The sequence below is a fragment of the Xenopus laevis genome, chromosome 2L (genome assembly GCF_017654675.1).
Source record: "Xenopus laevis strain J_2021 chromosome 2L, Xenopus_laevis_v10.1, whole genome shotgun sequence".
Classification (NCBI taxonomy): Eukaryota; Metazoa; Chordata; class Amphibia; order Anura; family Pipidae; genus Xenopus; species Xenopus laevis.
Genome location: NC_054373.1, coordinates 178,927,737 through 178,942,082, shown reverse-complemented (window position 1 = coordinate 178,942,082; position 14,346 = coordinate 178,927,737). Strand labels below are relative to the sequence as shown.

The following is a 14,346-nucleotide window of genomic DNA, read 5'->3' as shown; positions in this document are numbered from 1 at the left end:
CCATATACAGGTTTGAGATCTGTTATCCAGAATGTTCGGGACCTGGGGTTGGTAAGCGGTCTTTCTGTAATTTGGATATCATAAAACATCATATAAACATTAATTATACCCAATAGTAGTGTTTGGCCTTTATTATATCTTAGTTGGGGTCAAATACAAGGTACTGTTTTATAAATACCTTGAAAAAGGAAATCATTTTTAAAAGTCTGAATTGTTTGATTACGGTTAATGGAGTCTATAAGAGATGGCCTTCTTGTAATTCAGAGCTTTCTGGATAACAGGTTTCTGTGTAAAGGATCCCATACCTGTAAAAATAAATGCTGAACTGCCAAGGAATGAAGAAGAGTCAAAACATATAAAGTACCAAGGACTCTACCCAATTAATTTAATAGATGCTTTGCTTACGTCGTCGATTACATGCCAACATATTGTTCTGCCATGGGATCTTCATCAGGACTGATAAAGATCAGTAACTGTACCTGCTTCCATTATTGATTCGGAGGTGGGTCTGTGAATCTGAATTTGGATTGGTTTCCATGGGTTACTAGGCCTGAAGCAAATTGGAAGTCAAGTTTTGAAGTATTTTTAGGGTTAAAGAAGTCTGCAACCAGACTGGTATAGATAGAACTGCAGTGTATATTATTATTCATTATAAATGGATCCCTCTGCCTCCCTCTCTGGGCTGCCATCAGTGTGTGTTGTAGTTCGATTCACTGATCAAGGGATCTTATCTGTTGTAACAAAGTAGAAAACCTGGTGCAAATTTGCCAATATCATTAATGTCCAATAACAGAGGGAGTGAAAATAAAGGGAGAAAATATACTCACAGTTCACCCCAGTCCATGGCTGCATAAACACAGAGCAACAGCCAAAATTGGGAGTTTTTGTCCAGGAAAATGATAACCAGAAATATAATTAAAAGTTCAAACCATTTATTAGGACATACAGATGAAGGACTGACGCATTTCGTGCCTGTTGGGCCTCTTACTTATAGGTCTATGAGCAGAGTCGGACTGGGATGCAAGGGGCCCACCAGAAAACCTCAGATCGTGGGCTCACTTTCCAAACTAGGTTCTTTTGATGAAAACAAACGGATGGATTTATTTAGCACATGCAATAATGCAATTGACCACAGGCTTACTCACGTATGAGGAAATGCAGGTGTAACAAGTCACAGAGGAGGGTAGATAGAGGAGGATGATACAGCAATCACATATGTCACTCCCATAAGTCAAATAGTCAAGTGTACATCAATTCCCTCAGACAATACACCTTTAAGTGGCCCGGATCCCATCCAGTAGTTATGGAGAAGAAGTCTAGCCTAACACCCTATCCACTGTGGTCCCTTCACTAAAGGCAAACAAGGAAGTCTTGTGGGAAGCTACTCCCTGCTATTATATTTGATGGAGCACACAACTGCTCTTTCTATATAATCTGTCTATTTTACTCTCCTAGAGAGTATATTAAAGAATATAACCTGTGCTTGTTAACCTCATTCACGGGATTTCCTGGTCCCCGACTTAATCTCTACAGGTCCATTTAGGTTGGTGGCTTTACTAGGCCTTGGTGTACCCAGGCTCAATGAGCACAACCAGTTGGATAGGACACCAGCAGCCAAAGAGGAAGAGGCCACTCCTTTCCAACACTATATGGAAATGTGTCAGGAAGTGGTCATTACACCCTTTGGCCAATAACTGATGTTATTGTAAAAAAGTGAAATACTTAAATGGATACATAGGCTTTTGCCTAGGAACTAAGGAAAAGGCAGGGTAGGGATTTAAAGCCATAGGAACATAGTAAAACCTATGGGTCCCTACACTATTATTCCTCCTCTCCTCACTCAAGACTTTAGACTGTGCCCCACCAGAAAACCTCAGATTGTGGGCTCACTTTCCAAATTATTATTCCTCCACTCCTCACTCAACGTCTTTATTCTCCTGATCTTTTATATCTACTTACTATATTCTTCCATTATTAAGCATTTTTGTCCCATAAAAAATAGGGAATGACCATGAAATGGACTAAATGGCTAGCAGCAAGAGGCCCACTGACACCTGGGCCCACCAAGAGTTTTCCTGGTATCCCAGTGGGCCAGTCCGACACTGCCTATGAGTAAGCCCCAATAGGCACGAAACTGGTCAGGCCTTCATCTTTTTGTCCTAATAAATGGTTTGAACTTTTAATTATATTTTTAGTTATCATCTTATCTGTTGTACACAGTTACAAAAGTGAGCACACCCTCTGCTGTAATAACTGTTCCCTTAAAGTTGTCTCACCGCACCCACACAGTTTGCTCAGGAGGCTCATACAAGGTATGGTATAGTTCCCAATGCTACTGGGGCATCTTTGGAGACACAGATCTTTACTGCTAAAGGGCTGTGGTTGCCTTGGGCTGGTACAGAAGCACAAAATATCATGTACAACATTTCTAGCTACTTCTTTAGTTAGGCTTTAGTTGTTCTTTAAGGGCATCTACTTTTATCCTATTTGCAAATTAGGGTACGGACTTGGTTCAGGATTCAGCCGAATCCCTCTGGAAAGATTCAGGATTTAATCAAATTCCTCCTGAAACATTTTGGGTTAGACTGAATCTAGGTCAATTAAATTGAAATTTAAGTGCAAATTAACTTGGGGTTTCCTATGAACATAGAACAACAGTATCACCTGCAAAGCAGTCCTAATGCATCATTTACTAGAAGTCAAGAATCTTTCTTCCCCTAACTATTCTATTGCTGTTATTGTATTTATTTCTGGTTCATTTATGGTCAATGCACAGATAAAGTTCTGCAAGACATATACATTTTATTTATTTTCTTTTAATTAACTCATCCAACTTTTTTTTATTCTAGCATTTCATTTACTCCTGGGCCTACCCACTCCTATTGTCAGCAGCCAATCGGAATGTAAGACCTTGTTTTTTTAAAAAACTTTCATCTCTGTTGTGTAGTAGTTAAGTGGGAAGTCCGGCTGCTCCTTGTCAGCTTCTTGTGCTGTTCGTCTGTATAAAGTATGTTGTGTCCCTGTGTGTTGAAGTGGCCTGAAGGGCAAAGATTTGGAAAAACTAGAAAGATCTGGAATGGTTGACCAGTGTTAATAGCTTTATAAATAGGGCCCAGATCACACATCTCAGAGTTATTGTTCTGAAGGTGGCCATATCTGGGTCAATAAATGTTGCTGTCAGTCCAAGGCGGTAGTTTATTGACAAGTGAATGGGGCCCTTCAATGTATTTCTCCAACTGATATCTGCCCGAAAATTGGTCTGATGTCAATCGTGCAGGTTTAAAAATCCCATCGGATTGAGGGCTTCATCGGTTCCTTAATACGGACCTTGTGCCGACCGCCTGCATTCCCAGAATTGGGCCCTAGAATAAATAATACTTTCCTAAAATAAAAAGGATGAATAAAATGGCTTTTTGTGCTGTAACTTGAAACTTTTATCTTATAATGCCAAGAGGGTGGATTGCTTGCAATTACATGCTCTGTAGGTTTTTTGATGGAGCCACTGGAAGTGAGAAGGAATCCTCAAAAAGAAGTAGGTGCAAGGGCGATTTACTTTCATTTGACAGGCAGGATGGGGTCCAACACCCTTGGGGACTATCCGCAAGGAGTTTGTATATTCTCCCTGTATCTGCTTGGGTTTCCTCCAAATACTCTGGTTTATTCCCACACTCCAAATACATAAAGGCAGGTTAATTGGCTTCTGATAAATGTGACCATAGTGTGTGTGTGTGTGACTGTGATAGGGACCTTAGATTGTAAGCTCTACTGGGACAGGGACTGATGTATATGTATCTATTATCTCTGCAGAATATGCTGGCACTATATAAAGAAGAAGAACAATTTGGTACTATGTAATAATAAAAATGGAGGCACCCATAATAAATTAGGCCTACATTCTTCAACTTGTACAATGCCTATGCTACAAGTATATTATATCATTAAAATGACAGTTGTAATGTTGTGTAGCACCCAGTGTGGGTAGGTGTGTCTGTTAGTGATGTGCAGCCGGCCCGAAACCCGCGGGACTCCTGCAAAAATCTTCGAGTCGCGGGCGGGTCGAGCTTTTTTTCTGCTCTTCCCGCCCACGACCTAGTACTGCCGGCTTCCGGCGCCAGAATATTTAAACATCAGCCTGCCCCCACCTCGCCCCTTATGTGACGTCAATGCGGGCAGGAGTGGGTCTATAAAAAGAGGGCAGGATCGGGCCCGGGCTGGGTGCGGTTCGGAGGGGGCAGGTTAGGGTCGGGTGCGGATCGAGAAATTCTCGACCCACACTGGGAGTGCCAGTTTCACAAACAGTGGAATCAGTGAGGAGTGGTTTCTGGGGGATTGTTTGCCCGACGGAGGAACTATTAAAAGACTGGGTGCCCAGAATCACAAACAAAGTCTGGGTGCCCAGAATCACAAAGTCTTTATCCATTATGGGAAATTATGTTACAGTAGTGAACGGCTACTACTGCAGACTTGGGAAATTCTGTTACAGACTGCATAATGTTTCTGGATCTGTTCCAAGCATTGGATCTGATTGGTGTGTTTCATACTGACCTAATATTTTACATAAACCTGGGAACTTCCATAGCAGTACAATGTCTAATATTAAGATTGATTGTCTGGAGAGAGTATGTGGTTAGTATTATTCCCTGTACAATACCAATTATTATACAATAAATTGGATTCAGTTCAGTATTCAGCCAGGATTCAGTCTATTTCAGCAGAATTCGGCCGAATCCTTGTGCCTGGTCGAACCGAATCCAAATCCTTAAACTCACATGATTTTTCTTTACAAAACAAGGAAGTGAAAAAAATTAGCCTGTACTTTTTCCTTCCCATCCCAGAATTGCATATGCAAATTAGAATTCAGTTCAGTTTTCGGCCAAATCATTCACAAAGGATTTTGGGATTCAGACGAATTCAAAATAGTGGATTCAGTGCATCCCTATAATGTTATTATATACAATATGTTGGACACATTTTAATACAGATGGGGATGGGTACAGGGATCTATCAGGGGCATGACTGCTGACTCCTTCTTCTTTGAGCTAAGAACCATCAGCAAATGGATTGATGGTGCAATTATGGTACACGACTTAACAGAGCTCATTTATGTCCACAAGTGCAATGAGCAAAGTGCAATCTCCAGGTTTTTTTCCCACAATGCAGCAATTTTTCATTACAGTCATTGCCTATCGCAGTTGCATCTGTTTTGCCAAAATTAACGCATTTTGTTGAAATCTGACACAATACATCTGCACCTTATTCTTTCGGTGCAAATATGCTGTGCCTATTGATGCTGGACGCAACAGGAACCCTGGAGCAACTGCCTGTAAGGAGATGGCAGTAGCTCCTTAATTCCCCTATAGGTCCAACTGTGTTTGATTTGGAATGGAAGGCAGCAAGGGCTGAGCAGTGCCAAGTGCAACTATACAGAAGGGTTAGGAGCACATTTTTATGCAATTACCTTTCATAATATTGTTTTTGAGAGGAAATTGCAAGAACCACAACTGCACTTGCACACATAGCGGGTTATTTATCAAGCTCCGAATATCCGAACCTCGAATAATTATTGTTTTCAGCAAAAGATTTATTAAGGTCCGATGGTCTAAAATCTCTGAATCTGAAACCCCGGCATCTAAAAGCTCTTGAGGTCCTGAATAAGTCAATGGGGAAGGTCCCAATGTCTGCGCTGATGTCTGTACCCATATTCAATGATTTCGGGGTTTTCGGCGCAAAAGACTCAGAAAACTCCAAAAAAATCCTAGTTTTTGCGGAAAACTCTTTTTCTTCATAAATATGTGAGTTGGATAGTGATGGGAGAATTTGCATCCATTTCTTGGGCGTTTTGCGAATTTATTCGCTGGCGGCGAATCGCGCAAATTCGCTGTGAATTTGCGCCTGGCGAATAAATTCGCCCATCACTAGAGTAGAAATGTGCAGGGACAGAATATATGCATTTATATTTACATAAAGTCCTTATTCATTTTTAATGTAAATTCATATTTCTTCCTTAATAATTCATGGGTTTCATATGTTTAATACATTTTGATAATTAAAAAGGGTTAGACATTCAGTATGCATCTGGGTAGGCATCACTTTCATAGGTTTGTTCATTCGTTGTGCTCTCCTTGTCTTAAATATAATGTACGGGTGACTTCAAGTTACTTCGCCCATTTGTTCTGTACTGAGAAGTTCTAAGAAGCAAAAACTGATGACAGATGGGCTGTAGTCATTGGTAGTCTAGTTTGGATTTAAACCAGCTTTTGTTGTTGTTATTTAAGAAAATTGAAATGATTTAGTGCCTTTATTTGTCATTTTGAAGACACTTAAGGCAGTGACCCCCAACCAGTAGCTCATGAGCAACATGTTACTCACCAATCCCATGGATGTTGCTCCCAGTGGCCTCAAAGCAGGAGCTTATTTTTGAATTCCAGACTTGGAGGCAAGTTTTGGTTGTATAAAACCAGGTTTATGGCCAAACTCTTGAAAGCTGCCAGCCTACACAGGGCTACCAAATAGCCAACCATATTCTTGATTTGTCACCCCAGGAACATTTTCATGCTTGTGTTGCTCCCCAAATCTTTTTACATTTGAATGTGGCTCATAGGTAAAAGGCCTGGTGACCCTTGAACTTGCCAGACGTGGCGTTTTTAAAAAAGAAATACACCACTGAAACCATACGCGACTGTCAACATGCGTATTTCATGCATTTTTCAGTACGTAGGTTTCCCAACTTGTAATTCTAATTGTTCTCATTGTTCTCATTGAGAATTTGGACGCCATATTTAAAATACGCAAAGTGTGGTTTCAAACGTGCAGATCCCATAGAGTCTATTGATTTGGTAGTTTCTTGGCATATTGGCGTTTCTGCTGAAAAACACCAATACTGGCGTCCTGTGGCGGATTTCGGCTTGCAAGCGCCCTGTGTGAATAGCCATAGTGCGTTTTCCATTCGTTTCAGTGGTATTGCAGTTTATGCGTATTTACGCCTGGCGGAGCTTTTTTAAAAATGCAGCGAAGAAACGCAGCAAAGAAACGCCACGTCTAGCCTTGCTTCCTAAGGAAACATAAGAGCCCACCAAAACTGAACTTAAATACATTGTGTCAAGATAAATACATTAAAAACAATTTATCTTTGGAAAACATTGGTGCATCATAAAAATACAACCACAAAAGTTATTTATTTAGTCCTTATTAGAAAGTATCTGAAACTTATACAGCACATTATCAATATGTCAGTGTTTACCAAAGCCTTGGTGACGTGCATTAAACTCCAAATAATATGTATATGTTTCATTCATTTCTGGAAATGGTCCATATGCATATTGAATCCATAATCTCAAAAGCTTATAAAAAAGGGTTATGTAACAGCAGATCATTTTGTAAGCTGATATTAACCAGTAAATTATATTTTAGTCTGTAGCACGAGGCATGTTAGAAGTCACCATCAAAACAACAACACAATATCTGCTTGCTTCTGTGCTTCTTTTTGTAAATGTTTGTTGGAAATTCAGGTATAACTTTGTCTCCTGCAATTATATGTTCAGCTGTGTTATTTGTTATTCATTAAGTACAGATTTGTTATGGTAAGTAATATGATATTCTGTGCAAAATGAAACATAATTACCTGATGATGAGATGATAGATGAAATAAAAATAGATAGACAAGATAGAAAGATGAGAGAGCGCTGGAGAAATACATAGATGATAGATGATAGATAGATAGATAGATAGATAGACAGACAGACAGACAGATAATAGAGGGATAGATAGATAGATAGATAGACAGACAGACAGATAATAGAGGGATAGAATAGATAGATAGATGATAGATAGATAGATAGATAGATATATGTTAGATAGATATAAATGATAAATAGAGAGGGCAATTGATAGATAGAGATAGTTAGATACAGTATAGAGAGAGCGATTGGTCGACAGAGATAGATAGATAGATGGATGGATGGATGGATGGATGGATGGATGGATGGATGGATGGATGGATGGATGGATGGATGGATGGATGGATGGATGGATGGATGGATGGATGGATGGATGGATGGATGGATGGATGGATAGATAGATAGATAGATAGATAGATAGATAGATAGATAGATAGATAGATAGATAGATAGATAGATAGATAGATAGATAAATGATATACAGTATAGAGAGAGCGACTGATAGATAGAAAGAGATAGATAAAAAAGATAGATAGATAATAGATAGATAGATAGATAGATAGATAGATAGAGATAGATGATAAATAATGATAGATAGATAGATAGATAGATAGATGATAGATAAATAGATTTTATTGACGTGACACACAGTGGGGACCTTGGCATAGATAGGCAAAATTCTATATTCAGCCAACACCTTCTCATCAAAGACATTGTTGCAGTGTTTTTTTGTCACTTGGAAAGCAAAAAAGACAAACTTGATCCTAAAATTGACACGCTTATTCTTTTTATTCTTTCATCATAGAAAGAATTTTGAACTGTGTGGTCATTGAAATGTACTGTGTGTTTGAAAAGCAGAATAACAGATCGTTGGGTGATGGAGCAATGGCTTTCAAGCGTCTCATTCATTGAATAATATTACATTAACTAGGCCAGAAGTTGTGTGTGTGTTTAGTCCTTGTCTAGTACAAAGGAGAGAGCATTGGCAATTTTATTTCCAAGTAAATATATTGGGCCTGATTCAATTCAGTGAGAAAAGAAGGTTTATCACGTGAAAACTCATGAAAGAGATTCAATTCAGAAAAGCTTATCTCACTGTTTATCACGTGAAAACTCATGGACGAGATTCAATTTGAGATGCAATTCAGAAAAACTTATCTCATGGTTTTTCACATGAAAACTCTATTGAAGTTTATGGGGAAAAAACTGGAACTGAATTTGGAGGAACGTTTTTTCTCCTTGAATTAAATCTCATCCATGAGTTTTCACTTGATAAAGCGTGAAATAACTTTTTCTGACTGAATTGAATCTGGCCTATTATTGGTACATACTTGCAACTGAAGTCAATTGAAAGTACTTCAACTTTGGAGATGTCACATATTGACAGAAAAGTCAGGACAGCTTGTTAGACTTGTTGTAAGACTTGTTCTTAGCTTATTGTTAGCTTGCTAGAATTCCAAAAATTTAGATTTTAACAGCACTGAATGCATACTAACAAACTGTAGCTGTTGCATCCTTGAGTTTCCAGAGCCAAGGTATAGGATCCGTTATCAGGAAACCCATTATACAGAAAGCACTGAATTACGGAAAGGCTATCTCTCATACATTCCAATTTATCCAAATAATCCACATTTTTTTTTAAATAATTTAATTTTTTTCCATAATAATAATAAAACAGTAGCTTGTACTTGATCCCAACTAAGATATAATTAATCCTTATTGGAAGCAAAAGCAGCCTATTGGGTTTATTTAATGTTTACATGATTTTCTAGTAGACTGAATATCCAAATTACAAAAAGATCCGTTAACCAAAACACCCAGGCCCAGAGCATTCTGGATAACAGGTCCCATACCTGTACAATTATTACAAACCATGTCCCATTAAAGAAAAAACTCCCAATGTAAAGTCAATACGTTTATAGTCTCACCAGTAGTACATGGGATCCGGATGCTCATGCCCCAGACCTCCAGCTCGAGGTGGAGGTATCCAACCGAAGGAGAAAATGGCAGGCACTTACAGATCCCACAAAAAGGCATTCTTCCTTCCCTTCTGCAATTTCCATCACTTTTGGTGCATGCGCAGTTGCTATGAACAGGAAGACTGCTCCAACTGTGCATGCACCAATACTGCGCTCACTTCCCGAAGAAATCCGAATAGCTAGAAGATGGTATCCACTAGCTCCACTGCGCTCACTTATTGGCAGAGAATTAGGGGAACTTATAGGTGGTATCATTTATACAGGGAGGGAGCAGGGAATGGGACTATGTAGGGTACTGGGTAGGGGTTTTTATTAGTGGGTGGGGTTGAGTTCTCCTTTAAAGGTAGGGGCAGATCGGGATTGTTTCTGAGAGATGATGATGATGATGGTCACTGTTTCAGGCACCGTTCATTGTTCTTATTCCTTGCTTGCGTCTCCGGGGGTGGGCAGTTGGAGAAAGAGTTCTTACTTATTGTTTCTCTGCAACAGAAGTAATTTGAGAGCACTTCCCTTAACTGCCCAACCTTGGAGATGTCACAGACTGTCAGCAAGGGAACCAGGAACAGCTTGTTAGATAGACACCCAGCACTTAAATTTCTAAGGTAAGCCTTTGAAGTATATTGAAAGTTATAATGTTATTTACTATAAACGATTTACAACAATGAATGCACCGTTACACTTTTTTCAAACTTCTGCACACAGCTTACTTGTATACACTGGTGCTCCACAATTCTTGTTCCAAACTTAGTCCATGAATTTAGGGGAGAAGGTAAATGGAAGTTTCTGCAGACTATGGTCCTAGATCGTTTATTGTTAAAAAGAAAACGAAGGAACGAGCCATAGCCTACGAGAAATTCTATGTGCCTTCTCCCTTTCTTTCGAGGAGACTTTTCTTAAAGCATGGGTCAATATGTTATCAGTTAAAAAGAAGGATAGCAAACAAATGTATTATCCTTTTAGCATAATAACATTTACATTATGTTTTCTTACAACAGAACTCCACTCATTTCGTAACAATATTTTTAATTCAATTCAATTCAATGTTCTCTGAATGGAGTTTACGTTATCTCTAGTGTAATTCAGATTTTTTCAGCTTTGGAAACCATTACTAGATCCCTGGAAAGGGTTTGGTGCTAAAGATTTTGTTCTGAATTGCTTTATCAATGTGCAAATTAAATTCTAGTTTATTGAGGTCAATAGATTTCTGGAGCTGTTGCCCATAGCAACCAATCAGATCTTTTCTTTTGTTTTCTAAAGGTGGCCATAGACGTAACAATTACGATCATTGTTGGAAAAGGTCTTTCCAAGAAAGATCGTTTGTTTCAATAAACACGTGTAGAGCTGAATCGTCAGATATACAGATAGAAACAATAGAATTCTACCTGTATCTGACGATGGTTGATGTTCAGGTGCCTTCAAAGGCATCCAATCAAAATTTTCTGTCCAGCCCTATCGACAAGCAGACCAATATCCAAGTCTTCTGCTGATATCAGTCGGCTTGTTTCCCACCATACACACACCGAATATCATACCGAAATTCGTTTTGTAAGATATTATCTGTGCGTCTATGGCCACCTTAACTTATAGATGGCTGTTTACGTCTAATTGCCATGAGCAACATCTCCAGAAATCTCTCCAGATATTTATCTTCAATGTTAGTAAACATGCCCCTATATCTGATAGGGTAAGCGAATCCATATATGCTAAGATATATGGTTAGTATTTCTTTTTTATTCTAATGTTTATTGTGGCGGTATTGTCTGAAAATGTGAATTTGTTTGTTGTACATTTCAGCTCAAATGGCAAATCTGTTACTTGGGCACAGAATGAGAAAAGCAGTAAAAGTCAACATCTCTGGCAGAGACTTTCCGTTCACGTCAAGAAGAAGGATAGCACCAATCAGACGGCGGTCATTAAGCCTTTTTCAAAAAGCAGCAGTGAAAACAGATTCATCAGCACATCTTTCCCCGACACCAGTGCCAAAATGTTATATGATGTTTCAGAAGCGGAAGAGCATTATCCAGTACAATATAGACCACAGACACCTTCACCGATCAGTACTGTCAGCCAGAGAGCTATATCAACAATCCACACAGAGGATGATATTCCTTCGTTTCATTCGGACATGGCTCAAAGGAGTGGCTCCTCGCAAGGTTCTTTAATGGACCAAATCAGCAGTGTTGTGACCCGGTTCACGGCAAACATCAGTGAGCTAAATTCAATGATGCTATCTGCAAATTCACAAGGGACAATGGTGCCCACTCCTCTGTGTTCTTCCTACTTGATCCCAAGAGAGATTCAGCTGCCCACAACAATGACCACCTTTGCAGAGATCCAGCCTGCCCCTAACATTGATTTTAACGGTGGGACACAGTCTGCCAGAAAGTCATCAGACAGTGTCAAAGATGGAGCTCCAGAAGCGGCAGTAGTAAAACAAGATGTCGAGGAGTTGGTAGCTTTAACTCCACCCTCTCCATTTAGAGACTCCATTGACTCAGAAAGCACTTCCCCTAGTTCACCAGTTTCAGAATCGGCTCTCTGTATTCCATCCTCTCCCAAATATGACAATATGATCATGAGAGATTACTCCCAGAGCTCCTCCTCATTGTGAATGTAATTCAAAAATAATATAGGAGATCAACATCTCTGAATAAGGGGTAGCAGTCATGGTTTGCCCTCAGTAGCAGCTGATGTTTGGCAAATCTTTCGGACAAGGCAGAGCAAGAATAAAAGTCCCACCACAAAATACAGAGCAGATATGAGTGGCCTTAAAATATGGTCTTTTAAGAGAAACTTATGGTTTTTATGGAGTAAAAAAAAAAATTCTACACATAATAAGAGTATGTATTAAGTGCTTTGATTTCGTTTAAGTTGGACTGTTTGTACAGACAGAATGGATTTTGTCAACAACAACAAAAAATATATTGTTTACGTAAGATTTTTCTTCCCAGAAGGAACCTTGATCTTTTGTCAAGATTAGAAGACCAAATGTGAATGTACACTTGCTTAAGACTCAAAATCTGGGACCAAAATGGCAAGCATTTTTCTACGAAGAAACTGTAGCAAAAAAAAAAAAAAAACACAAAAGCAGTAACTCATATCAAGTGACTACACAAAACCACGTCGATGTTTATGTTGTGTCTAACAAGACACGGAGAGCTGACACAGAGCAGTGAATGACTATTTAGGGCTTAACATGCAATGTTGTTTATGAAGTTGTCTTTTTGTATCTATTGACCATTCATTCTTTTTAAATTGTTTATCTTTCAGAAACATGGGACTTGGGGGAATTTATTAGCAAGAAAAAAATTGTCTATTTCACCGCGTTGCCGACAATACCGAAGTAGCAAAAAAAAAAATTTTGGAGTATCGTTTTGTATTTCCCCCCTAATATTCGCGAGTCGTTTCAGTAAATGTCTATTTCTAGCCTTGGTTTATTGAGGTGTACCTGCATCCCCGTGATTTGAATGCTTTCTAAACAAAAGTAATTCTTTGCATTCATTTTTATAACAATCACTTGTATTTCATTGTTTTTATTTTTTATCTGCATGTAACAAATTTAGTGATTCGGTCAGTTTTCCGCAATGCCCTGGCGGTTCTAGTTTAGGAACCAACAAGGTCATTGATAAATAGGCTACTTGAGTTCGGAAGAACCTGCTCTTGTTTTGTTTGGGATCATTTGTATAATAACCTAGAACTGTGACTGAATACGGTTTTCAAAGCAATACAAAAAATAGCAAAAAACTGGATTTTACTCAACACAACTTTTTTTAAATATAAAAAACAATGAAAGTTTACGTTATATACACATATCTTTTAGGTGCAAATTTTTTCCCCCAGTACCTTGAAGCTTTTATTTCCATTTCTAAGTATTAGACAAGTTGTTTTTTTAAGGGCAGATTTATTAAAGGGCATGTAAGGTCTAAAATAAAATAAGGCTAGAAATGCTGTATTTTGTATACTAAATATAAACATAAACTTACTGCACCACAAGCCTAATCAAACAAATAATTTATGCTTTCAAAGTTGGCTACAGGGGGTCACCATCTTGTAACTTTGTTATACATCTTTGCAAGACCAAGACTGTGCACATGCTCAGTGTGGTCTGGGCTGCTTGGGGATCGTCATAAACAAAGCTGCTTGAGTTCTGCATGGCTGGGAAGAAAGGTGGGGGCTGCCCCTGCTGTTCATAAGTATGATTGTTTCCCTGCTCAGCAGTTAGGGACCATCTGACAATTCCTATCCACAGCAGTAAATGAAGGGAGAATTTCACTGCATACAGTCAGGTTTCTTATAAAAACGGTACACATTTTTTAATTAAAGTATAGTGGAGATAGGTTTATTTTTTATTAAAAAAAGTAAAAATGGGATTTTATTTTTTTGCCTCTACATGCCCTTTAAGGTTCGAATTGTAAATTCAAATTTGACTTTTTTAAAAATTGGAATTTTGGTCAAAACTCACAAATTCCATTTGGGAATAATGCACACTTGAATTCGAGATTTAGCATACCTTGACCCTGGGAACAACTCAAATTAGATAGTACGCCACCTAAAACCTGCCGAGTTCATGTAGAAGTCAATGGCAGGGGTCCAGTGACCCATTTGAAGGTGTTAATAGCCTACCTGACATTCAAGTTTTTTTCGGAGAAAAAACTCGATTCAAGTTTAGTCAAATTTGATTAGTTTTAGAG

At 38.7% G+C, this 14,346-nt stretch overlaps 1 protein-coding gene across 5 annotated transcripts in view; it reads left to right on the top strand.

Moving 5' to 3' along the window:
• LOC108707585 (metabotropic glutamate receptor 5) overlaps window positions 1-12,822 on the top strand; it is a 180,732-nt gene extending 167,910 nt beyond the window's left edge. The window contains exons 9-11 of one of the 5 annotated variants that reach the window (XM_041582721.1): window positions 2,850-2,903; window positions 10,148-10,257; window positions 11,450-11,536. In XM_041582721.1, the coding sequence (XP_041438655.1) occupies window positions 2,850-2,903; window positions 10,148-10,229 (136 nt within the window). In that variant the 3' untranslated portion in view covers window positions 10,230-10,257; window positions 11,450-11,536. Of the gene's footprint in view, window positions 1-2,849; window positions 2,904-10,144; window positions 10,258-11,449 lie in introns of all 5 variants that reach the window. The other 4 variants (XM_041582719.1, XM_041582717.1, XM_041582722.1 and 1 more) reach the window with 4 other exon arrangements.
• Window positions 12,823-14,346: the final 1,524 nt, after the last annotated feature.